This window comes from Aspergillus bombycis (genome assembly GCF_001792695.1).
Source record: "Aspergillus bombycis strain NRRL26010 chromosome Unknown contig00095, whole genome shotgun sequence".
Classification (NCBI taxonomy): domain Eukaryota; kingdom Fungi; phylum Ascomycota; class Eurotiomycetes; order Eurotiales; family Aspergillaceae; genus Aspergillus; species Aspergillus bombycis.
Window position 1 is genome coordinate 90,929 of NW_019170097.1, and position 21,931 is coordinate 112,859.

At 50.3% G+C, this 21,931-nt stretch overlaps 8 protein-coding genes across 8 annotated transcripts; 4 read left to right on the forward strand and 4 right to left on the reverse strand.

The window, feature by feature from the left end:
* Positions 1–691: 691 nt before the first annotated feature.
* Positions 692–2,283, reverse strand: ABOM_009165 (uncharacterized protein; the record flags this gene model as incomplete). Its single annotated transcript, XM_022536293.1, has 3 exons — positions 692–734; positions 795–1,173; positions 1,227–2,283. 3 exons carry the CDS (start codon positions 2,281–2,283, stop codon positions 692–694), a joined length of 1,479 nt encoding a protein of 492 aa, XP_022385841.1.
* Positions 2,284–3,905: 1,622 nt separating this feature from the next.
* ABOM_009166 (glutamyl-tRNA(Gln) amidotransferase subunit PET112) lies at positions 3,906–5,515 on the forward strand (the record flags this gene model as incomplete). The annotated part of the gene is made up of 4 exons (XM_022536294.1): positions 3,906–4,007; positions 4,061–4,202; positions 4,252–5,084; positions 5,177–5,515. 4 exons carry the CDS (start codon positions 3,906–3,908, stop codon positions 5,513–5,515), a joined length of 1,416 nt encoding a protein of 471 aa, XP_022385840.1.
* Positions 5,516–6,050: 535 nt separating this feature from the next.
* On the forward strand, positions 6,051–7,177 carry ABOM_009167 (arginase; the record flags this gene model as incomplete). Its single annotated transcript, XM_022536295.1, has 3 exons — positions 6,051–6,137; positions 6,216–6,799; positions 6,874–7,177. The coding sequence occupies 3 exons, from the start codon at positions 6,051–6,053 to the stop codon at positions 7,175–7,177; spliced, it is 975 nt and encodes a 324-aa protein (XP_022385839.1).
* Positions 7,178–8,031: 854 nt separating this feature from the next.
* Positions 8,032–8,776, forward strand: ABOM_009168 (uncharacterized protein; the record flags this gene model as incomplete). The annotated part of the gene is made up of 3 exons (XM_022536296.1): positions 8,032–8,183; positions 8,293–8,567; positions 8,673–8,776. The coding sequence occupies 3 exons, from the start codon at positions 8,032–8,034 to the stop codon at positions 8,774–8,776; spliced, it is 531 nt and encodes a 176-aa protein (XP_022385834.1).
* Positions 8,777–9,262: 486 nt separating this feature from the next.
* Positions 9,263–11,826, reverse strand: fcpA (protein-serine/threonine phosphatase; the record flags this gene model as incomplete). Its single annotated transcript, XM_022536297.1, has 3 exons — positions 9,263–11,360; positions 11,435–11,521; positions 11,579–11,826. 3 exons carry the CDS (start codon positions 11,824–11,826, stop codon positions 9,263–9,265), a joined length of 2,433 nt encoding a protein of 810 aa, XP_022385833.1.
* Positions 11,827–13,205: 1,379 nt separating this feature from the next.
* Positions 13,206–14,626, forward strand: ABOM_009170 (uncharacterized protein; the record flags this gene model as incomplete). The annotated part of the gene is made up of 4 exons (XM_022536298.1): positions 13,206–13,346; positions 13,394–13,520; positions 13,598–13,721; positions 13,780–14,626. 4 exons carry the CDS (start codon positions 13,206–13,208, stop codon positions 14,624–14,626), a joined length of 1,239 nt encoding a protein of 412 aa, XP_022385862.1.
* Positions 14,627–15,205: 579 nt separating this feature from the next.
* Positions 15,206–16,608, reverse strand: ABOM_009171 (vacuolar protease A; the record flags this gene model as incomplete). The annotated part of the gene is made up of 4 exons (XM_022536299.1): positions 15,206–15,494; positions 15,552–16,217; positions 16,265–16,419; positions 16,510–16,608. The coding sequence occupies 4 exons, from the start codon at positions 16,606–16,608 to the stop codon at positions 15,206–15,208; spliced, it is 1,209 nt and encodes a 402-aa protein (XP_022385863.1).
* Positions 16,609–17,568: 960 nt separating this feature from the next.
* On the reverse strand, positions 17,569–19,126 carry rpt3 (proteasome regulatory particle base subunit RPT3; the record flags this gene model as incomplete). The annotated part of the gene is made up of 6 exons (XM_022536300.1): positions 17,569–17,587; positions 17,654–18,317; positions 18,374–18,660; positions 18,715–18,813; positions 18,899–18,919; positions 18,969–19,126. The coding sequence occupies 6 exons, from the start codon at positions 19,124–19,126 to the stop codon at positions 17,569–17,571; spliced, it is 1,248 nt and encodes a 415-aa protein (XP_022385864.1).
* Positions 19,127–21,931: the final 2,805 nt, after the last annotated feature.

Genomic DNA, 21,931 nt, shown 5'->3' on the forward strand with positions numbered 1-21,931 from the left:
TCGGTTAATGGTGTTACACTGTTATGATTTGTATTTGACCTTTTTGTGACTTGTCCATCTTGTCCTTTGCTTCTGTCCGTTCCCTAATCCATTATATTTCTTGATTTCTCAAAGCTACGGGTCATTAGATTTGAGAATGAGAAAGGAAGAGAGGTCTTTGATTCCTCTTCTGAATTTACCTTTATAACAATCTTACTACGACTATTGGCTGGTGTGTGTGTGTGTGAGTGTGAGTGTGTGCGTGTGTACGTACGCGTGTCGTTTCCCTGCTGCTATGATTTCCCTTTGAAGAACCCTGTTGCCATCTCCTGACGAGATGAAGATCAGCGAACGGCGCGGATTGATTCCAAGATTGGTCTGGTGTCTCGTGGGCGGAGTGTCTCTATTACTTTTGTGGCTACACGCTTTTCACCTAGAAATGCTATGTATTAGTTTATCTGCAACTTCTACTCCGAGAATTACTTATTCAGGATTATAAAGAGATACTAGTATTGAAGAAGCGGAGAGCCTTTGAAAACCCTAGGTTGTCTGCCATCGGAACCAGTAGCCTAAACGCCACCTTTTGACCAGTCCCCCTGCCACAAATGATGGTACTTAGTCAATATGAGTAATAGAAGGAATAGATTCATCACGGCTAAGGAAATTCGTAAGTCATTATGTAACCACTCCCCATACTTTCGTGATCGCCCAATCAAGGAATAAACATAGCGGCTATAGTCATGAATCCGAAATATCTGCAGATAGACAAACGTTAGCATTCCAGTTTAGGATAGGGGATTCTGATAGGAACATACAATGTAGCAATTCTCCACCCATCGTGAGAAGCAACGAGTTTCTCAGCACCAGTTGCAGAATTGGACGCAATCGCAGAGGCCGCGCCGCCCACCATCGCGACAACAAGAAGACGTCCTGAGAATTCGGCGATCATGCCAAAGGCTAGTAGTGGAAGGAGGATAGCAGCGGAAGCGATGATGATCGCCGAGAAGGCAGAGGTGGCGTTGGGTGTCGACCGTGTAGTAAGAGAGATGAGGTCTTTGTTGTGTTCTAGGAAACGGGTCTCGGCCACTGCGACGGGAGCATTTTCCTTCATCCAGGTGCGATACGTGTCGATGTCTTTATCGGACGCGCTGGGGAGTGCCTGGGTGACTTTGCTATATGCACTGAGGGAGTTATCTTGTTTGGTTAGATTTGGAACGACGCCTTAAGTTTCGTGTCCGGATACTCACTGTATTGCTGGGTCTTTTGTACTAATGCTGCCATCACCTCCTCCCGTCGGTAATGCAGGGATGAATATACCTGCGCTTGGGCATCCATGCGTCTTGAAGCAGGTACGATGTTTGTCCCTTCTTGTTCTGCAGTGGATACACGATGCATTTCTTCGTATTCATCTAATACGTGCAGTTCCTCTTCCATCTGTGCGATTTCGTCCTGGAGATAGAGGAGTACGCGGTGGTTTAGATCTTCAAATCGTCGGTAAAGCGGGGGAAGAGACGGCTCTTCCTTTTCGACTGATGAGCTCAGCTGCCAGCTGAGAAGTCCATAACCGGAGGGAATGGACGAGGGTTGTTTATTTCGCCTTGAGTTCCGGTTGATATGGTGAAGATCATCCTCCGGGCTTTGTGGCGGGGACGGGGGGAGTGGAGGATGGAAAGATGTGGGATCTTGAGAGTGCTCGTAGGCTTCTGGCATTGGGCTCAGACGCAATTTCCGCTTGTCGGAGCTGTTCGACTCCTCTGTCAGATAACCCTCCATGGACATTTTGTGCCGAGCCATGCTGTTTCTAGTAGATAATTCAAGTATACCAGGTGCTTGGTAGGAATCCATTGAGCCTTTTGATCGTACAGATGATGTTCGACTCGGGGCGCCCATACCCTGCGCTGTCATGTTCGCCTGGCGTGCAAGCCTAACATGTGGATTCCTGAACGAACCGCTAGGGTTGCTGTTTAGGACGTCATCATCCTCGACATAGGAATCGTCGGAGTCAGTGTCGGAACCTGATTCAAGGTACTCGAACACATTAGGAATATGCTTCTCCGGTTCAGCCGCTTTGCAATTGGGATTTCTCGTCGCTTGTGCATTCTGCGCCTTTTTGGAACTTGGGGCGTTGCTCTTTGGCCCAGCGGGCAGCTCGGGGGCACTCTTTTTCTTGGCGGCATCTCCGGAAGATCGCGAGCTTTTCGAAGTAGAGTGAGACTTCCCAGAGGCAACTGAAGCTGTCGATGCCTTGTTGCTGCCATCTTTGGAGACTTTCTTAGAGCGCCTTGATCCTGAATAGAGCAACATTGTTCAGAACGGAAGGAGCAGAAGACTTGCTGGTATCGGAGTTGAAGAAGGAATTTTTCATTTAAAGACCATATCCCGCAAGCATCAAAATCGTGAAATCATGGAGACAGGCACAGTCCACAAATGTTGTTCGGAGGGGCTAACAGGAAAGACATAACAAGGGAGAGGATAGGACCGCTCTTGCGGTAGGGAAATTTTCGAATATCACTTTTGGAGGAATGTAGGATAGAATGTAGGCTTGAATTCTTTTCTGTTTCACGGGAGGAAAGAGCACAGAGAGCGCGTGGGTGGGCGTCAAATCGGAGCTGATAGAGTCTATCGATGAGCCGATGTATACATACCGACAAGCGAAGCCCTTGCGCGTAGATCGGGAAGCGGACTGCTGAACGAAGGTCCGTCCACAACTGTTCAATAAATAGATCGAGCCCGAATTAAATTCCGCCCCAAACGATGGCGGTAATGGTGCGACAGATCGAAAGTCTCATGTTGGAACTAAACCGAATGCAAAAGCGTCGTTCAACTTTGCCTGTCAGCCAACATCTCACATTCAATCGTCATGCTCTCTATCTTTTGGTGGGGTTTGTGGACGATCTTTGGCTGAAGATCATCGGAGGAGTCCAAACTCAATCCGGTAAGGGAGAGAACTTCTCTCTCTCTCTCCCTCTCTCTCTCTGTGTGTGTGTTCTCTTGTTTTGGGATTGATGTTGGGAGGGATCTCGTTCGAGGAGAAGGAAGAAAGCGGGATGGATGTGGGATGGGGATTCCCAGAGAGACGATAGAGTATATCATCCCATCGCTCAGCGTCATCCTCGTCGTGTCCAAAACCGATGTGTTGGCTGCACTGCATTGGCTTACCTCATTCTCATGGTTTTTGTAACTAACTAGTTAGTTATGTAGAGTCCATAGTTCACCATCGTCACCGGCAAAACATTGTGCACAATCCATATCCTTGCTGGAAAAAAGAACATGCAACGATAGTAATCACCCCATTGTATGTTCTATGTAAAGCCGTTCCGATGGGGGATAGTCCAGAAGTAGTAGTAACACATGACCTGGTCTTGTCATCAGCAACTCCGAGGTCATGCCGCCTTCAGTAAACGATATCTCCAACTTCCATAAGCCAAGCTTTACCGAATCAACCAGATCTTGGTTTTTTTTTTTTTTTATAATCTCCTTCAATACATTGCCCGTTCCTATTCAACACTCACTCCTCCCCCCGAAAGAAGATTACTATTTCTACACATTCATCTATCCATAAAAACCCTCCGTCCCTCCCCATATGCTCCGCTCCTGGCTGCGCCAATCGACCCGAGCAGCCCGCTCTCTTCCTTGTTCGCCATGTCCCCGGCCCTATAGCTCTCGACTGCCCACCCTCACGAATCCCTCGCGTTCGGTTCGGTGTTTACAGACGTCAGCCCCAGAGTCACAGGACCGTGTACCGCTCCGGAAGCAGCTCAAACAAAATGCAAAGGCTTTAAAAGCCGAGAAGCGTCAGAGAAGGGAGAGCGAGGAGGCTTCGCGACAGAAATGGGAGCTCACGGTCGGGATTGAGATTCATGCGCAGTTGAATACCGAGAATAAACTCTTTTCACGTGCGATGACAACCTTATGCTCGGTCAAGCATGTATCTGACTTCTGCTGGACCAGGCGCTCCGACATCATCCACCGACCTACCCAACTCAAACGTTGCTCTGTTCGACTTGGCTTTCCCAGGTAGCCAGCCGGTGAGTCGTCAAGACCAGGTTTCCGATAATCAGTGGAGGCTGAACTGCTTTAGGAATTCCAAGTTCCAACCCTGCTACCTGCCCTCCGCGCCGCACTCGCCCTGAAATGTGAGGTTCAGCCCGTGAGCAGATTCGATCGGAAACACTACTTCTATCAGGACCAGCCAGCCGGCTACCAGATTACACAATACTATGGTGAATATACGGTGGCTCCAGTGACGTGACCGTGGGTTAACCCTCACAGAACCTTTGGCGAAAAATGGCTATGTGGATTTATTCGGCTACGATGGGATCGCGCCAGAAGATGGCGATCACGTTCGCATCGGTATCAAGCAGGTACAGCTAGAACAGGACACGGCCAAATCACAGGAATACCCTCCCTCCACGCAGCTTCTTGATTTCAACCGCGTATCCCACCCCCTGGTCGAAATCATTACGATGCCCCAGATCCACACGCCCGCCACCGCGGCCGCGTGCGTCCGGAAGATTCAGACCATCCTTCAATCGTGCAGCGCAGTCACCACTGGTATGGAATTGGGCGGTCTCCGAGCCGATGTGAATGTCTCGATCCGTCAGCGGGGTGATGCCGAGGGTGCGCATCAGTATGGCGGCATCGGTGGCCTCGGTCAGCGCACGGAGATCAAGAACTTGAGCAGCTTCAAGGCTGTCGAGGATGCCATCATTGCAGAAAAGAACCGCCAGATTGCGGTGCTAGAAAGTGGTGGGGTTGTGGAGGGTGAGACCCGTGGCTGGACGATTGGGAGCACGGAGACACGGAAACTTCGAGGCAAGGAAGGCGAAGTCGACTACCGGTATATGCCAGATCCGGATCTGCCACCACTCCTCATCGGGGCCGATCTCGTGTCGGAGCTGGCCAACACATTACCGACTTCCTCGGACGAGCTGATTGGGCTGTTGACCGGTAAAGAGTACGGCCTCTCGATTGAAGATGCGAAGCCGCTGGTTGAGCTAGAGGACGGCGCTCGGCTGGAATACTACCAGGACGTGGTGGATATCCTGCGCGATCAGCAGCAGGATCCGGATCCTGCGAGCCGTGGGGGCCTGGCACGCGTGCCGGTAATTGGGTTCTCCACGAGCTTGGGGGCCTTTTGACTAAAGCGGGCCTTCCTTGGGATGCCGAACGAGTCTCTGCGCTATCGCTGGCTCAGATTATCGATCACGTCCAGCGAAAGCGGATCACCGGTCCTACCGCCAAGCAGGTGCTCGCCATGGTCTTCGACGGCGACCCTCGAGCGATTCCTCAGTTGCTGGACGAGGAGAACCTGCTTCTCCGGCCGCTCTCGCGAGAGGAATACGTTGCGTTGGCCGAGGCAGCAATCCGTCAGAACCCGCAAATGGTCGAGCAGATCCGGGCCAAGAACCAGCTCGGTAAGCTGGGCTGGTTTGTCGGACAGATGATGCGCATGGGCGAAAAGGGCCGAGTGGAGGCGCCCAAGGCGGATGCAGTCCTGCGGGAACTGATTCTGGGGCCGTCGCGCGGCCCTTGAGGGTGTTGTATCACTTGTATTTCGTACGTAGCCATAATGATACCCGTTTCGTTTCCTGTAAAATCCCGTATCTGGGCATGAATCTGCGACCTATCTCCCGGCTATCACAATCCATTGCTAATGGAAATTTGGGGTGGAGTGGGATGGCGACGCCGTCGCGGGCATCTCTCCTGCACCTGTACTTAGGGGAAGCCCTCGATCCCTAAAAGCAGGTCTTAGCGATCCTCCCAGGAATGCCGCGGATTACGCCCCACGAGGTCTCCCCTACTTAAACAGCCTCAGATCCCCCTCGGATTTTTGTTCTTGTGTCTGATTCAATCTTCCTACCACGACTACTACATCCCTCCTCGCATCTCCTGTGTCCCGTTCCTCGGTTCTTTCATTGTTGGTGGTTGAAACCCTTCGGTCCCGATTCCCCACTTGCCAGATCTTATCTTTTTAGTCCCGCTTCTAGAATCTTTTTTTTCTCCCCTCTATCAGATCCAGCCTCTCCTCGCGCTCCCATCCACCCTGTCAATTCTTACCACCCTTCACCATGACTCAGCCTTCCACCATCGCACAACGCTTCCTGTCCAAGCCCGGAAACCTGGGTGTGGTAGCAGTCGGCTTCAATGGCGGCCAGGTATGATCCTTCCCACGCGCGGGTGTCGATCACTTGGATCGCAAGACCAACGGCTAACCGGGTGTGAACCCGACACAGTGCAAACTTGGCGTTGAGGCTGCCCCCATGGCGCTGGTCGAGGCTGGCCTCCTCGATCAACTCCGCGACGACCTTGGCTACACCCTCGATTATGACAACACCGTCCACTACTACGAAAACCAGATCCCCGCCGAGGACCCCGATCACCGCGGCATGAAGAAGCCCCGTGCGGTGAGCGCCGTCACCGAAGCGCTGAGCGCACAGGTCTACGAGAAGGCCAAGCAGGGTCAAATGGTCTTGACGCTGGGAGGCGATCACTCGATCGCCATCGGATCCATCTCCGGCTCGGCCAAGGCTACCCGCGAACGCCTGGGTCGGGAGCTGGCCGTCATCTGGGTTGATGCGCATGCCGATATCAACATTCCGGAGATGAGCCCCAGTGGAAACATCCACGGTATGCCCATGGCCTTCTTGACTCGCTTGGCTCGCGAGGAGAAGAAGGACATCTTCGGCTGGTTGCAGGATGAACACATCGTCAGCACCCGTAAGCTGGTCTACATTGGTCTGCGGGATGTTGATCGCGGCGAGAAGCAAATCCTTCGGGAGCATGGCATCAAGGCGTTCAGCATGCATGATATCGACCGGTGAGTCTTTCTCTCTCTCTCTCTCCCTTCGGATTTAAGTACAAGGAAAGAAGCCAAGGCTAACCCCGAAACAGGTACGGTATTGGCCGTGTGGTGGAGATGGCTCTGGCCCACATCGGAAACGACACCCCTATTCATCTTTCATTCGACGTCGATGCTCTGGATCCGCAGTGGGCTCCCAGCACCGGCACTCCCGTGCGTGGCGGTCTGACTCTCCGTGAGGGTGACTTCATCTGCGAGTGTGTACATGAGACCGGTAACCTGGTCGCCATGGACTTGGTGGAGGTCAACCCCAGCCTGGAGTCGGTAGGCGCCTCCGAAACCATTCGGACCGGTTGCTCGCTGGTGCGCAGTGCACTGGGTGACACCCTCCTGTGAGCTGATGGAGACGACTTAATAGACGGGTAGATGGCGATTGGATGGGAATTTTCTTCTTCTTTCTTCTTTTTCTTTTTCTTTTTTCTTTTTTTTTCCATATATCACATTATGTTTAGACATGACCAAACGGCATTAGGATATGTACAATGACATTGAAACGATTTCAAGACTGGTGTTGGTGCATCTGATGGTAAAAAAAAAAAAACGAAGGGAGCTACAAATTAGGGTAAGTAGTATAGGAGGGTTGACGGATATCAAATCCCCTGCCACCGCAATTTCCACCTGCCACCTCATTTTACATCAAAATGCTCCACCTGCCCTTCCATCTGATGATAGATCTCTCTTCTTTCCCTTCCTCTGTCCACGATTGTCTAAATAAAGAATTCCAGCGACATCCAGAACGATGAATCGCTCACCGCTTACATAACAGTGGCTCTTGACTCCGCGTGCCAGCCAGTCCAATCGCACAGAACCCCGAAACAACAGCCCAACGCCAGTACGGCGCTGATGCGCTGTCTTTTTTCTGCGCTTCATTCTTGCATCTGCACTTTCGCCACCAATTGAGTCGCCTTGTCTTGTGCCCGACAGGTCCTGTTGTTGCGGTGGAAAGGAGTGACCGCACTTTCCATTCCTCCCCGCAAGCGTACCTGATCAAACCAAGCCCTATACAAATCCATCCGGCGGGGGCAGATCGAATATATATATATATACATATACATACACATACAGACCGGCCGGGTGTGAAAATTATATTCCCCGACGGGAAGCGATCATTTCATTCATTCACTCACATACATACATACATCCGTACATATACATCGTCCCACAGATTCGTAAGGGCAAGGAAGCAAAAAATGGCCGTCGTCTACCGTCGCAGGCGCTACCACTGGCCCGAACTGCAACTCAACGTCTGGATCCTCATCGTCTTATCGGCCTCGGCCATCTGCATGGGCATCTTTGCCTGGCTCATGTCGGTACAATCCGAGATGCGTCTGGGTACACCATGGTACATACTTCTCTTGACCACAATCTTCGCTGCCCTTTTTTTTTTTTTTTTTCTAATATTCCCAACTTAAGTAAACCATCACATACTAATATCACACAAAAAAAAAAAGGCTATTCCCATTCATGGTGGTGTCCGGCGCCCTCGGCATCTTCTTCATCGTGCTCATCCTCATCCTCGCCGCCCAGCGCTTCCTGCTCCCCGGCATTATCCTGCTGGGCAGTTTCATCCTCTTCGTCCTCTGGTTGACCGGGTTGATCGAGACCTCGTTGCAGTTGTACGGCGTGGTCGGGAACGTCAATGATAATTGCCAGATCTATATCGTTGATAATCGGGCCGGGGGGAACAATATGCAGACCTTGGCTTGGTTGACGCAGAAGACTATTTGTGAGTTTCTTTCTTCCTTTTCTTTTCTTTTCTTTTCTTTTTTGCTTTCGACTCCAATTTTGATTTGGTGATTCGCGTCATTGCATACTGATGGGGGTCCCGTAGGTGATTGCTGGAAGACGGCGTTTGCCTTCGAGCTGGTCAACACCATCTTCTTTCTTTGGATGATGATCATGTCGTGGCAGGTGAATCGGGATGTATATGATTGATTGATTCCTTTGGTCTTATTTTTTTTTCTTTTCTTGTTTCTGTTGTGTTTCTATGACCGGATATGATGTTGATGATAATTCTGCGATGACTTCTGATCGACTCTGTATGTATGAAGATATGGGCGTTTGTATGGTATATGATATCCAAAATTTGAGATTTCTTTTTTTTTTTTTGTTTTTTTGTCTTTGACACTATAGAAACATCACTATGAACAACTTCATCGGACAGTCAATCAGATGCGAGTCAGATACTACCCAACGCCATCGCTATGCCGTCATTGCATCGCACCAATTGCAACGGAATGAGAAAGCATAATAAATCTTAGCCAATCTGGGATACCAAATGGTATCAACAAACAGCAAATATAGTGCTGACCGTGTAATTGCCCGGAGAAGCCGCTACAGGATCGTCACATACACCTCAACGCCCCAATATGAACAGGAGAAGGAGAAGTCGAGCAAATAACAAATACACAAGGAAACAGGTCAACCGTTGTCCGCCGCAAGGTCCTCTTCCGCTTTGGCGTCAGAGTCGTCATCCTCGAAAGCAGCCATCATCTCCCGCTCGAGGTCGTCGTCGTCCTCCGCGGGTTCTTCGGGGAGGCTGGCATTTAGGTCGTGAGATGCAGGCTCATCCGATTCTGTAGCCACGGGCAATCGATGAGCAGGATCGTCGGTAGTCGCAGTCGCAACCTCCTTCAGTCCCGTGCTCCGCTCGTAGGAGCGCTTGATACGCTGTGATAGGCGTGAGCCTGGCTGATCGCCTTCCTCTTGACTGTCTTCTTCGTCCCCGCCTTCTGCGCCTTCATCACGCTTACGTTTCTTGTTGGATGTCGCTTCCTCTGCCCAGGACGATACTTCGCTGTCGCTTTCGCTTTCATCGTCACTGCCAAGGAACTCTTTGAGTTCCTCGTGGACAGCGGCTTGCTGGTCTTCATCGTAACCAATCGGGGAATGCTCGTCGAGGCCGGTGGACTTGAGAATGTCTTCTGTGGATTCTGACGCATCTTCTTCCTCGGTCCAAAAATCTCCCGTATCTTCAGATGACGAAAGCCATCCGCTTTCCATCTCCTTAGAGCCAGGCGAGATTGGCTCTCCCCGATCGTCAGGGTGTACAGGAAGTAAGTAAGGCTCCTCATCCAGCCATTTCCATTGCGTCAGGCAGTCCAAGAGCCACTGTGTGGTGACGATCTTGACGTTGGTGTACCGCGTCGCCTCCCGAACCTTAGCCGTGCGGTTACGGCCGGCCACCAGATGGGTGGTCTTCACATTGATCTTCTGAGAAATAGCAGCCCCGAAACTCTTCGCCCATAGGGAGATATCGGCGTTCTGAGTATCTGTTCCGAGCGGAAGCACTCCGGAAAAGACCAGAATCACCCCGCCGAGGATCCGGCGCTTGATCTGCGGCATGATATCCTTGATATCAGGCACCAGTTTTAGATCAACATCCTTCTCTTTCGAAGGCGTCTTCTCGCCCCTCAGAGCTGCCACTCTTCCACCCAACCCCCTCGTTCGCCTCAGATCATACTCTTCAAAGAACTGCTTATGTACCTGCTCAAGTCGCTCTTCCAGCTGGAAGAGTTCCCGGTCGTTATCCTCCAGCAAATGGTGCCGATGTTTGCTTGAGTCTTGCGACTCATCCATGCTAGAAGAGGTATCAATACTCTCTGCAGAATCTTCTTCGGCGTCTAGTTCCTTCTGTTTCTGCAGCAGAGGGCGATCTTCCACCTGGTGCATTATGGTCTCTTCCTGCGCGTCTGTCTGTTCTTGCAGTAGTCTCGGGTTGTCTCCGCCACCCATGGTCACCAGCTGTTCTAACGCCGACACTTCTCCCTCTGGTTTCGCTGTTGTGCCGTTCACATGATGTTCAAGCGGAGACTTTGTGGGTCTCGTTCCTGTCTTCTCCCCAGCCTTGCTGACTGTGCCCAACTCCTGTTTCTTTGGCAGAAAACTTGAGTTGATATCCCCGATGCCAACGAAGAAGTCATACGGAGAAACCTTGATAAGATTAGGACTCCACCGCCAAACGTCACCGCGGTCGTCGATGATAACGACCATCTTCGTGTCCACTGGGAACAGACGATGGAGGTTCTTAGCCGTCAGGCTTCCACTCTCATCACGACTGAGGATGCGGTCGCCGAACAGCTTCCGGTCTGGATCTATGATACTTGCAATGTGTTGCGCATATGCTCGTGTACCCATGGTGTAGATATGCAATTCAAAGAGCTCTGAGACGTTTTGCAAGAATGACTCTAAACCTGGTCGTAACTTGACATAGTACCAGCAACCGCGCATTCCCGGTCCATCGTCTACCAACTGGAATGCACGAACATCGCTTAGTGCTTGGTGGTTTGGGTTATCCTTGTCTTCCATCCACTCTCCAACAGTGGGATCGACGGTGGCATGGATGATAGTCTGGTCAAGATCCACCACCAGAGAGAGTTTTCTATTTGACAACAGCCGGCGTTTCGCATCTTCCTCCACCCGTGCAGCCTCCTTCTCGCTCACGGTTAGCGCGGTGTTATCATGGACCATCTGAATCGTTGCGCGCATCGAATCTGTCACCTCCGTATTGTATGTAGACCTATAGGAGGTTGCAAGGTTAGTACTTGTGCGGTAGAAAATTATAGTGTCGTATATGACATGTCTCCTACTTACTCGGTCATGTCCTTGCCGCACTCTGCACAGAGGCCCCCAAACTGGACTTCGTGAGCACATGGCTCATCGATCTCGATGACCTCGACACTGTCCTCGGGTTAACATTCGCAACCATGTATTGTGCAACGAGGCGATAGAGCTTACGGTTCATCGATGATGTCCCCCTTTGCAATCTTCCATTGGACCACCTCGCCATCAACAGTCGACTCAAACTTGGTCGGGAACTTGCGTTTGACCTCAATCTTATTGCCCAGCCCATCACCCTCGGTGACAGTCGTCTGGTAGACATACCAGAACAGCGCCTCGTCCCTCTCCACCGAGTCGCCGGGCTGTTTCAGCAGCGACGTGACGGTGATCGGGTAGTGGAGGCTGGGCGGCAACCGAAGAAGCATATTCCTGTACGACTTGGCTCGTTTCTCGATCTTTGATTGATTTAATATTTGGTGACCCTACCTCTATTGACAATGGCAATTGACAGAGGGGCAATATGCATGAATTGCGAGCAGAGACCCGGTTCCAGCAGCTATGGCGCCATGCCCGACGCGCCTGACGGCGGATTGGAAAACCGACGAGGGTAAGCTTGAACCGGTCCTAGTTCCGATTTGACGGTATGTAAAGCCGATGACTGACAGCTAAAGCGACACGGAAATGTTCCACTTGGTTCGCGGGGTGGGATGTGGATTCAAGTAGCTTAGGTCGATCGCCGCAAGATAACGCGACGGAGAACAAGGACAGGGAAAAATATACCAAGGTTCTAGAGAAGATCGGCAGATGCGCCGCAAAAGCGCCGAGGAAGAAAAGACTGGGTAAGTAAGGGGTTGGGATTGAGCGAGGATGAAACGGTTGTTGGATTGGGGGGTGTGAGAGGGTGAGGTGAACTTCAGAACGGTGATGATGAAAGAGAGGAAAAGCAGTTTGGACCGTTTGCCGGGAAAGCAGAAAGGAAACAAGGTTTGGTTGCCAAGACCCGCTCTCTTGTTATTGCTTTCGGGAGCCCGTGCGGGGGGGGCGAGACCCTCTTCTTATAGAAAGTGGACGTCAAGTACGGAGTAGGTACTCCTCTATTAGCCGTATGAAGTGCCCTCCTTGGAACTTACGACGAGTAGAGTGGTTCCTGCAGCCAAAGCCACAACTGTCCGTGGTCAAGACTTGAACAACGCAAAAAGCATACCCTGATGAGTCAGAAACCGCCGGTGCTGACGACTGAAAGAGTGCTATGTTAAGCGTCACGAGACACTCGATCATGTTCCTCAATTGTACCCTGGAGTGGGATAGATAACAACTGATTAGCAGAGGGGTATCAATTGATTTCCCCCTAGAGTCCACCGGGTTCCCGTAGGATCCAACTTCGCGTTATGAGGAAGCAAACCAGTTCTCATTAAGCTTGGGGAGAGATGAGGAGCTTGGTTTAGGGCTTGGAAGGGGCATGCGTGACGACCCGGGGACCTCTACCGCGGGCTATACGAGGAGTCAGGCCACGAGTTACCATTTCTTATTGTCTCCTGCCCTGAATGCCTGCACAGGCAGCTTAAAAGAGACAAGTTTACCTACTAGTATGACTACTACTGTAGTATTTCATACGGTGGCCTCCATTTATCCCTGGACATGTAGATTATCGTTGGCCAATCACAGTGCGTCAACTCCACGGAGTTTCCGTGGAGCAAGAGACATCAAGATCCATAAAATGACCGCAAAGAGGACGATTAAAACCCAATTACCAGTTCCTTCTCCTTGTACCCATCATTAGCCAATATCCTATCTTCGAGTTCAAATGGAATCAGTCATCACCCAAATCCGGTCTCTAGCTGGAGACGCCGATGGGGCAGGCCGGGCTCAGATCCGGCATGCTCTCCGTCAACTCCTGGTAGAATTGGAGACGCCCAAAGACTTGCTCATGGGCATTTTTAACGGTGTAAGCTTGGGTTGCATATAATTGGCACTATCCTTACACCTTTCCAGCACTTGCAGATTGCAGCCGTTCGTCTCGGTATCGAATCGGGTTTATTCCGGCTCCTCTCTCAAAGCGAGATGCCTTTCGAGGTGGCCCAGGTGGCCCAGGAATCTAGTGCCAGTCCTCATTTATTCGGTAAGATATCGATGCAAGGCCCCCAGCCCATTGATCACGACATTCCGTATCTGACTACGACCACCTGTGACATTTAGAATGTGTGCTTCGTTACCTCGCGTCAAATGGACTCATCCTGGAAGCAGACCATGGGAAGTTCAAAGCAAATAGAGCGACTCATACTCTGGCAAGCCAGATGGCCGAAGCCTTCGTTTACCATGCGTATGCATCTCCTCCCCATTTCATGTCAATATATAAATCTCCACTAATGACCGGACAGCTTCGACAATTGTGGTCCAGCCATTCAGGAATTCCCCAGCTTCTTCGCAGAGACACACTATCAGGAGATCACCAGCAACACCAACACGCCTTTCCAAAAGGCCTTCCATACCGGCCTTACGTGCTTTGCGTGGCTTGCTCAACACCCGGGGCGGTTTGATGCCCTGCAGCACGTCATGACTGCACTCGAATCAACCGACTGGACAGTTGGATTCGACCGATTCGAAAAAGAAGCTTGCGCTATAATTCAGCTCCCACAGGCATCACGCAGACCATTCCTTGTCGACGTGGGAGGTGGTCACGGCCACCAATGCGTCCAACTCATAAAGAAATACCCAAATCTCAGTGGATGGCTCGTCCTCCAAGACCTACCGCAAGCAGTAGATCAGCTCTCCCAAATCGACGGAGTAGAAACCATGGCATATGACATCTTCCAGACACAGGTGGTCAAAGGCAAGTCCTGCATTCATGCTCAGCATAACTGGCCTACTATCCTACCGTCCTCAACTAACATGAACCTCAACCCTCAAGGCGCCAAGTTCTACTACCTTCGTAGAATCCTTCACGACTACCCCGACTCCCAAGGTATCCAAATCCTCAAGAATCTACGTGCTGCAATGGCCCATGATTCGCAGATCCTCATTGATGAGATGGTCCTGCCGGAGACCAACGTACCCTGGCAGGCGACACTGGCCGATCTCTCACTGATGGTCTCGATGGGCGGGAAGGAGCGCTCAAAGGAGCAGTGGGAAACGCTAGCTGAACAGTCAGGCCTACATGTGGCAGAGATTCACACCTATGACAACTCAGATAACTTCTCGGTTATCGTGATGATGCCGAGATACTAGTTGGTGTTCACTATCTTCTTATTGGCGACTCGGGGCCCCTCTGCTTGCTTTCTCCCGCCGTTTTGCTTTGTCCTTGTAGTCTTCTGGTGGTTGTGGAGCTGTCCGTTCGGTTATGTGAGATTCAAGATTTACGAGGGGTTGTCTATTCGAATGGCCGAATGATTCAGGTGCGGCCGGTGTAAACCAAATGACTGCGGAATGCCCGAGGTGGCCTTCTCGATGGAAGGACTTACACACCGATGGGCGAGTTATTAAGTTGATAGAGAGGCTCTAGGCCTAGCTGTCTAGTTGGGCTGCCTGTATTAGGAAATATTTGGACCGATAGATCAAAAATACGCGTGAATATAGCAGTGTATATGGAACTATCGGCATCCAATTCGAATGTCATTAGAGCATAACCAGCGACTCACTGAGTCGCAAAATATCAATAACAAACAGGATAGAGGTCATGAGCGAAGGAGTCTTTGCCGAGTTCCCGTAACAGAAAAAGGGCCAACCAACCACCAAGACAGACTATCATGCACCATTGTCTCTCATACACAAGCAATCAATAAAAACACAGCATAGCAGATTACTCGTTTACTTGGCCTTGGCCAGGCCGACAGCACCATTGCCAAGGTCGTACACACTGTACCACTTCCTGAGGAACGCATCGCCCAGGATGGCCAAGGGACCAACGGGTTCAGGGAAGTCCATGCCCATGAAGGCGCTGATGCAAGAGCCCTGGACTTCAAGAGTGTAGTCGTAGGGACCAATGGTGAAGTTGTGTCCGCTCAGGGTAAATGTGAGGTCAGGCAGCGAGTCACGCTTGTCACAGTCAACAGAGTATTGGCCAGTGAAGCCCTTCTTAGCACCAATTTCCTTGTTACTTCAAAGCAGTTAGTAAAGGCATCATAGGTGTGCACAGTACACAGGCTCAACTTACATAAGCTCGGCAAGGGTGGTCGGCAAGGCAATGAGGGAGGTGCCGGTATCCAGAATGACACCAGTGTTATCGAGCTCAGCAACGCTATCGCCAAGGGCAATAGCATCAAGGTCAACCTCCCAGTAGGCCTTGCGGCGAAGAGGGATCTTGATCAACTCGCCAGTGTAGTGGTCCTTGTCAACACCGCCGAATGTCGCTACGGAGTCATCACCTTCCTTGTTTGTGTCTCCAAGGTAGAAAGCAAAGACTGGCTCGTCGAGGAGGCCCTGGTCGAGCATGCTATAGAAGGGGGGAGGGATCTTATTGACAGAAATTGTGTCAAATCCCAACCCGAGGATACCATCAAAGCGGCCAAAGGCAAAAGCAAGACCGGGTTCACTGGTCGCCTCGGCGAACAGCTGATCCTTGACCTTCAGGTCGCCGATCTTGAGGGTATCCTGAGAAACAAATCCACTCAGGCTACCGGAGCCGTACCTGATGGCAAATTCGCTGCCATTCTTCTGGTACGTGGACGACGAAGATGAGTCGTACTTGTTATGCAAATAGCAGGCGATGGAACCACACTCTGAGGAGGGCACCCAAAGGTTTGAGCTGCCGGTGTCAAGGACCACCTTGAACTTCTGTGGGGGAGTACCGATTTCGATTTCGGAGAAGTCTTTGGGGAATCTATGTGTAAGTAGGAGCTTCGCCACAGGTAGTACTACTAGGGCTACCTACATTGTGCATTCAGGAAGTTGTCAACAAGGACATCATGACGTCCCATGTCATTGATAGGGTTCTCCTTGAGGAGATCTTGTTTGATGCTGGGACGGATTCCCATGTACTTCTGGCCAAGAGCCTGCACATGGGTATCGATGTTGTGCATACTCTGGGTACGGTTTCGTTAGAGGTTCGTCCCGACAAGCTTTCAGAAGTGTGGATGAATATTTGCATAGCCGGGATAGAGAGGTCTACTCACAAATTGCTCAGAGACAGGCACCTTGTTGAGCTTCAGCTTGTGAACCTCGGCGGAAGCACAGCCCAGCAGCACAGAGGCTGCAACCAAGGTCGACTTCATGATGGGCGACAACAGCGACAACAAAAGCAACGCCTCAACAAACGGACTCTGAAGAACACTAGCGATAACTCTATTAATATGGGATGATAGGAATGATGAGATACAACAAGGGTCTGGAAAGGGATAGATGGAGAGGGAGAGAAGGACGGGAGAGGTACCTTCAGGTCTGGGGGAGGGAGTGAGGTGATGCGGACCGGTTGCGGAGCGACTGGGCGTGCCAACCAATCATGGAGGAAGTCGATGCGTCATTGGATTGAAGTGGAGATCCTGCATCACGGGTGTCTCGTCACTTGATCTCCAAGGTACGGAGCCTTTACAATACCGCCAGGAACACCTTCATTCTCGTGGATGGATGGATGGATGTATATATACCCTCCATGATCAAACGGGAGTAGTATTCTCTCTAACTATCTATCTTTCTCGTTTGACCCAACTCACTGCATCAATCATCCCATACTCAAGCCCCTTTGTTTCTCTTATCGCTGACCCAGGCTGTGGATCGATTACCGCCGGGGATGATGTAAGACCGCCTCGGGAGCTAGGCTGATAAGTTAGTGAGTTACGTTCCTTAACTAAATGACGGTATGCACAATCCATACCACTACCCAGGGATCGCCGCCTATCTAAGTGTACTCTTGGCAGGACTGATAGGTACTCCGTGCTCTGTACAAGTACTCCTTAACAATCATAGGTGGAGCTGCACTGCCGACCCCCGGTAGGCAGCCGAAACAGTGCAACTACCATGAGACTACTGTACAAGAGGTACCCTCATTCGATCGACTCGGTTAACACGTACTTCCTCCCGCTTCACTACGGTGGGCACCTCAAAACACATCAATCATTTTTCCTACATATGTGATAAGAGCCTGAAGTTGGACGTTACAACTCATGACCACCCTTTCGTCACGTTACCCAGTATTTCTAGCTCATTAATTACTACCAAAAATAAATACACCCCATTTACCGGTAGAACTCAAGCCTGCGGATAGGTTGTTAGTAAGGTATAATAACAAACGGGGGACGGTAACGAAATAAAATAACATACCTGTCCGCTTCTTGTCCAGTCTTCACTTGGGCAGCATAAGCATCCTCAAGGTCCGATTGGATAATGTTGTACCGATTCTTCCGCACAGCTCGTAGACCAGCCTCCTGCATGATGGCGGCAATGACGGCACCAGACAGAGGTTCATTACGCACAATCAGCGAGTCAAGGTCGACCTCGGGGGACAGGGACATCTTAGACGCGATAGTGGTGAAAATCAACCGACGCTCTCGCCGGTCACGAAGAGAGGGAAACTCAATCTTGCGGTCCAGACGACCTGGACGCAGCAGAGCCGGATCCAAAGTATCGGCCCGGTTGGTAGCCATAATGACCTTGACATTGCTCGATTGCTCGAAGCCATCCATTTGGTTGAGGAGTTCCAGAAGAATACGTTGGACCTCACGATCAGCACCGGTTTGAGCGTCAAAACGCTTTGTGGCAATGGCATCGATTTCATCGATAAAGATGATAGCGGGAGCATTCTCCCGAGCCATCCTGAACACGTCACGGACCATGCGAGGACCTTCACCCAGATACTTCTGGACAAACTCGGAACCGTTTACTCGAATGAAGCTGGCAGTTGTGCTATTCGCCACTGCTTTGACCAGCATAGTCTTACCTGTTCCCGGAGGGCCGTAGAGTAGGACACCACGAGGAGGATCGATACCTGCGATAGTAAGTAACACTGCACGATTGCCAGCTCATTTAAACCTATCAACCCACCGATTTGTCTGTACAGGTCGAAGTGCGTCAATGGCAATTCCACCGCCTCGCGGATTTCCTGCTTCTGCATATCAAGTCCACCAACATCGGCATACGTGACGTCCGGTTTCTCATTTTCGCCTAGCATAGCAATGGAGGAATCGGCCTCTGGGGGTAAGATATCGACGAGGGCGTTGGAGTGGCGATGAAGAGCGACCGAAGACGATGGTTTGAGCTTCTCGCGGTCGAGCGTGGAAAGAATCCGGACGACATAATTCGAACCAGTTGACGATTGCACGATTCCGGTACTAGACAATATCCATTAGCAAATTTCCTCTATCAACTGCATTTTAGGCCCGTACTTTTGGTCAATCGCCTCCATGAACTGGCCTATAACCAAGGGAACACTTTGTATCCGTTTAATTTCCTCCTGTGCACGAACAAGCTCTCTTTTCAAGCTCCTAGTATTGAGGTTGGATGTTAATAACACCGCCGCTGTGGTTGTGGGGGATAATACTAGCTTGCCTTTGCTCATCCTTGATGTACTCCTCCTGTAGCTGGATGTATCTGTTAAAGCGTCAGTACAGACCATGGAGGTTTTCCGTTTCCAACATACTCTAAATGTCTCTGCAGTTTCTTCAAAGTAGCATATTCGTCACCTCCATCAGTCCCTGTGCCTTCGATGGAGTCTATGTTGGGGATGGTGTCCAATGGTGCCGGCTTGGTATGAAGCGTGACGTTGTTCGCCGGATTCTCCACGGCGACGTCTCCCATGGTGGATATCTGACACAGGCGAGAAGCGGTGACGTTAAAGATTCGATTGTAGGGGTTATGAAGGATGGCTGAGAAATCGGAGCGGGAGATCTAACGGTTAGGTAGTGTTGATGGGATCGGAGCTTTTGCTTTGATCATAACCAAACTGGCTCGACGGTAGCTTACGGTTGCGGTCACGTGGGTAGGAGCTCGGCCCCAAGTGTTAGTAGTACTACTAGTAACTAGTACAGTGTCAACTGTGTTCTAATGCCCGAGTGTGGCAACGCATCTGTGAGAATCAAATCGAATGTCAAATAACTGTGTTGCGTTGTTCTTTTCTTTAGTAAAAATAGCCCCAGTTTCTCATTAATAGATACATTGATCTGGTGCTATACAAGACACAGTCATTACCACTATGATAATTTAGATAGTTATATATGATTGCCCATGTAAGGACAGTTCGCTCCGATCGGACAACATTCAGTATATGGATAGTTCCTACAAGGTGTGCTGTGGTCCCAATGGTAGTCCGCTTTCGAATGTGCATGGGGGTGGTGTGTGATTTTGAGGAAATATATATATGGCAGGTGAGAGATCGCCGATGATCGCGTTATCGGAGTATTTCGAAATGTGGTATACTCTTCTCAATATGTAATTATCTTGTATTATAGGGGCTGACTGAATATCGGAAATTCTCTAAACCACAGAGGTTGAGTCCAAATGGTAATCGAACTAGCTGTACCCTAACCATGGTGTTGGTTTACCATCCCAAGAGCCCGGAGTCCACACACCAACGGTACCGATTCACATCTATCATCTATTACCAAGCGAATACCATGCTAGTGGAGAATCGTAAGGATGTGGCAGGTGGGACAATGAACGGCCCCTGTCCAAAACGGAAAAGAGGGAGACAGAGAAAGAGACCTAAAGCATGATTAATACATATTTAAACGGATGCGTGCAAGGGCTGGCAGATAACGAGTGCCGTCGGTAACATGTCCATTCAAGTACATTGACTACTCAGACCGGGCGGATTTATTGGGTGGGCTTAGCACGGAGTAGCTGATGGAACACTGTTATAAGGGAATCAGGTGCCTTCGTCGTCTATTTCCTTGTCACGATGACATTTTTTTTGTTTTGCTTTTCTCCATCTTCCGTTTATCGAACGCTCCCTTGTCCCCAGGTTCTCCTGGACAGCTCGTCTCCAAGATTCTGCCCAACGCCGTTTCTCTTACCCCAACACACTCTCTATTTCGATACCCACCTACGCATCCACACAGGCAATTGAGGAATCGGTGGTTCCCCAAGCCAGCAGAAACCAAACTGTTTTAATGTCTAGAAAACTACTCAACAGATAACCGCCACTGTTTCTTTTGACAGGTTACAGACATGCTCGAGTGGCTACTTTCTTGGACAAACCAGCAAGTCGGATCGAGACCGTACTATCAATATGACTAGTTGATCTTGGCCAGTCAAATCACTTCTCCCGAGTCTTCCAGCGACCGTCTCGACTTCTCAGTGTGAAAGAACGCTAGAGGTTCTCTTCGGGGGAAGGAGAGAGTGAGAGACTCGACTAAGTTCTTCAGGATGAATGCTCTAAATCAGTTGGACAAAGTAAAATGCTCATGGCACAAACCTGGGATTGACCAGGATGTCCGAAAGTGGGATAGTGGGATACCCATCGATCCACCATGGGTGTTACCTAAGCTCCAGCCTCTTTCGTCTTGCCGCCACTTTCCGCCTACTGTTTTCCCTCTCCTTTCCCCTTTTACCGCCAATGCTAACCGACTGCTGATGACTGCCTGAGACTTCTCTTGTGTTCTGCTGCCCACTGGTAAAATAACTTACTGGAAAGTCATACGCCAGTTTTCGTATGTACCCTCCCTTTTTGTGTCTTATCCCGTTTCTTGTCAGTGTCTTTTGACTCCTGAGGCGTCCGTTCCTCTCTCCACGCCCGTCTCCATTCCTGCCTTTCCACCCCGTGCCTCCACTTTTCTTTCTTCCAAGTGATCTCCCTTTCCTCCCCAAGACAGTAGGGGAATTAAAATTAAACAAAAAAAATCTAAATTAAAATACAACATTTAACACGGCCCTACAGACTATTGCAGTCTTTATTCAGGTACGCCTGTCATGTCATTCCTTCCCCCCGCTTGTCTTCAGTTATTGGGTTTACCCTTTTTTTTTTTGCCTATCACACGCTGCACCAATTCTGGCCACGCACTGCTACCCGTCTCTCCATTCTTCGGGTCTATCACGCACGCTACAAATGATAGCTTCTGATTGTTTGATGGCTTACCCATAATTTTTTATTCTTATTCTTATTCTATTTTATTTTATTTATTGTACACTCTTGTATTGGTCTAGAAGCTCCCCTCCTCCTATTTGCTAAAGGTTTCTGTCCCCAGATCGTCAGTCCGTTATTTCACCAGGTACTTTTTTCTGCCTGCGGCGCCCATGGTCCCGTGACCTCACATCCTCGCAACCTACCTCAGGCCTTCCAACCGCTACCATTTCGGGACCGGCTTTCCATCCTCCGCTTGTGAGTCGGCATTTTAGTTGTCCAGCCTTGTCGGTATGTACATCATTACTGTTCCTTTGTCTAAAAAGAAACAGTTGCCTACCCCAGCTTACCCTTTTCACCCTCTACTTCACTTCCATGTCGGTCCAGACTGTAGTGTGTTCGGTGTCGCAGACCAAGGCGCGACTCGCCTCGCACTTCGGCTTGACGCGTCTAGGACTCTCAAACGACGATTGATCGATTTTCTGCTAATCGTCTTTCTACCTGGAACTATGATGGCTTTAATATCGCATTTATTGTCGATGCTT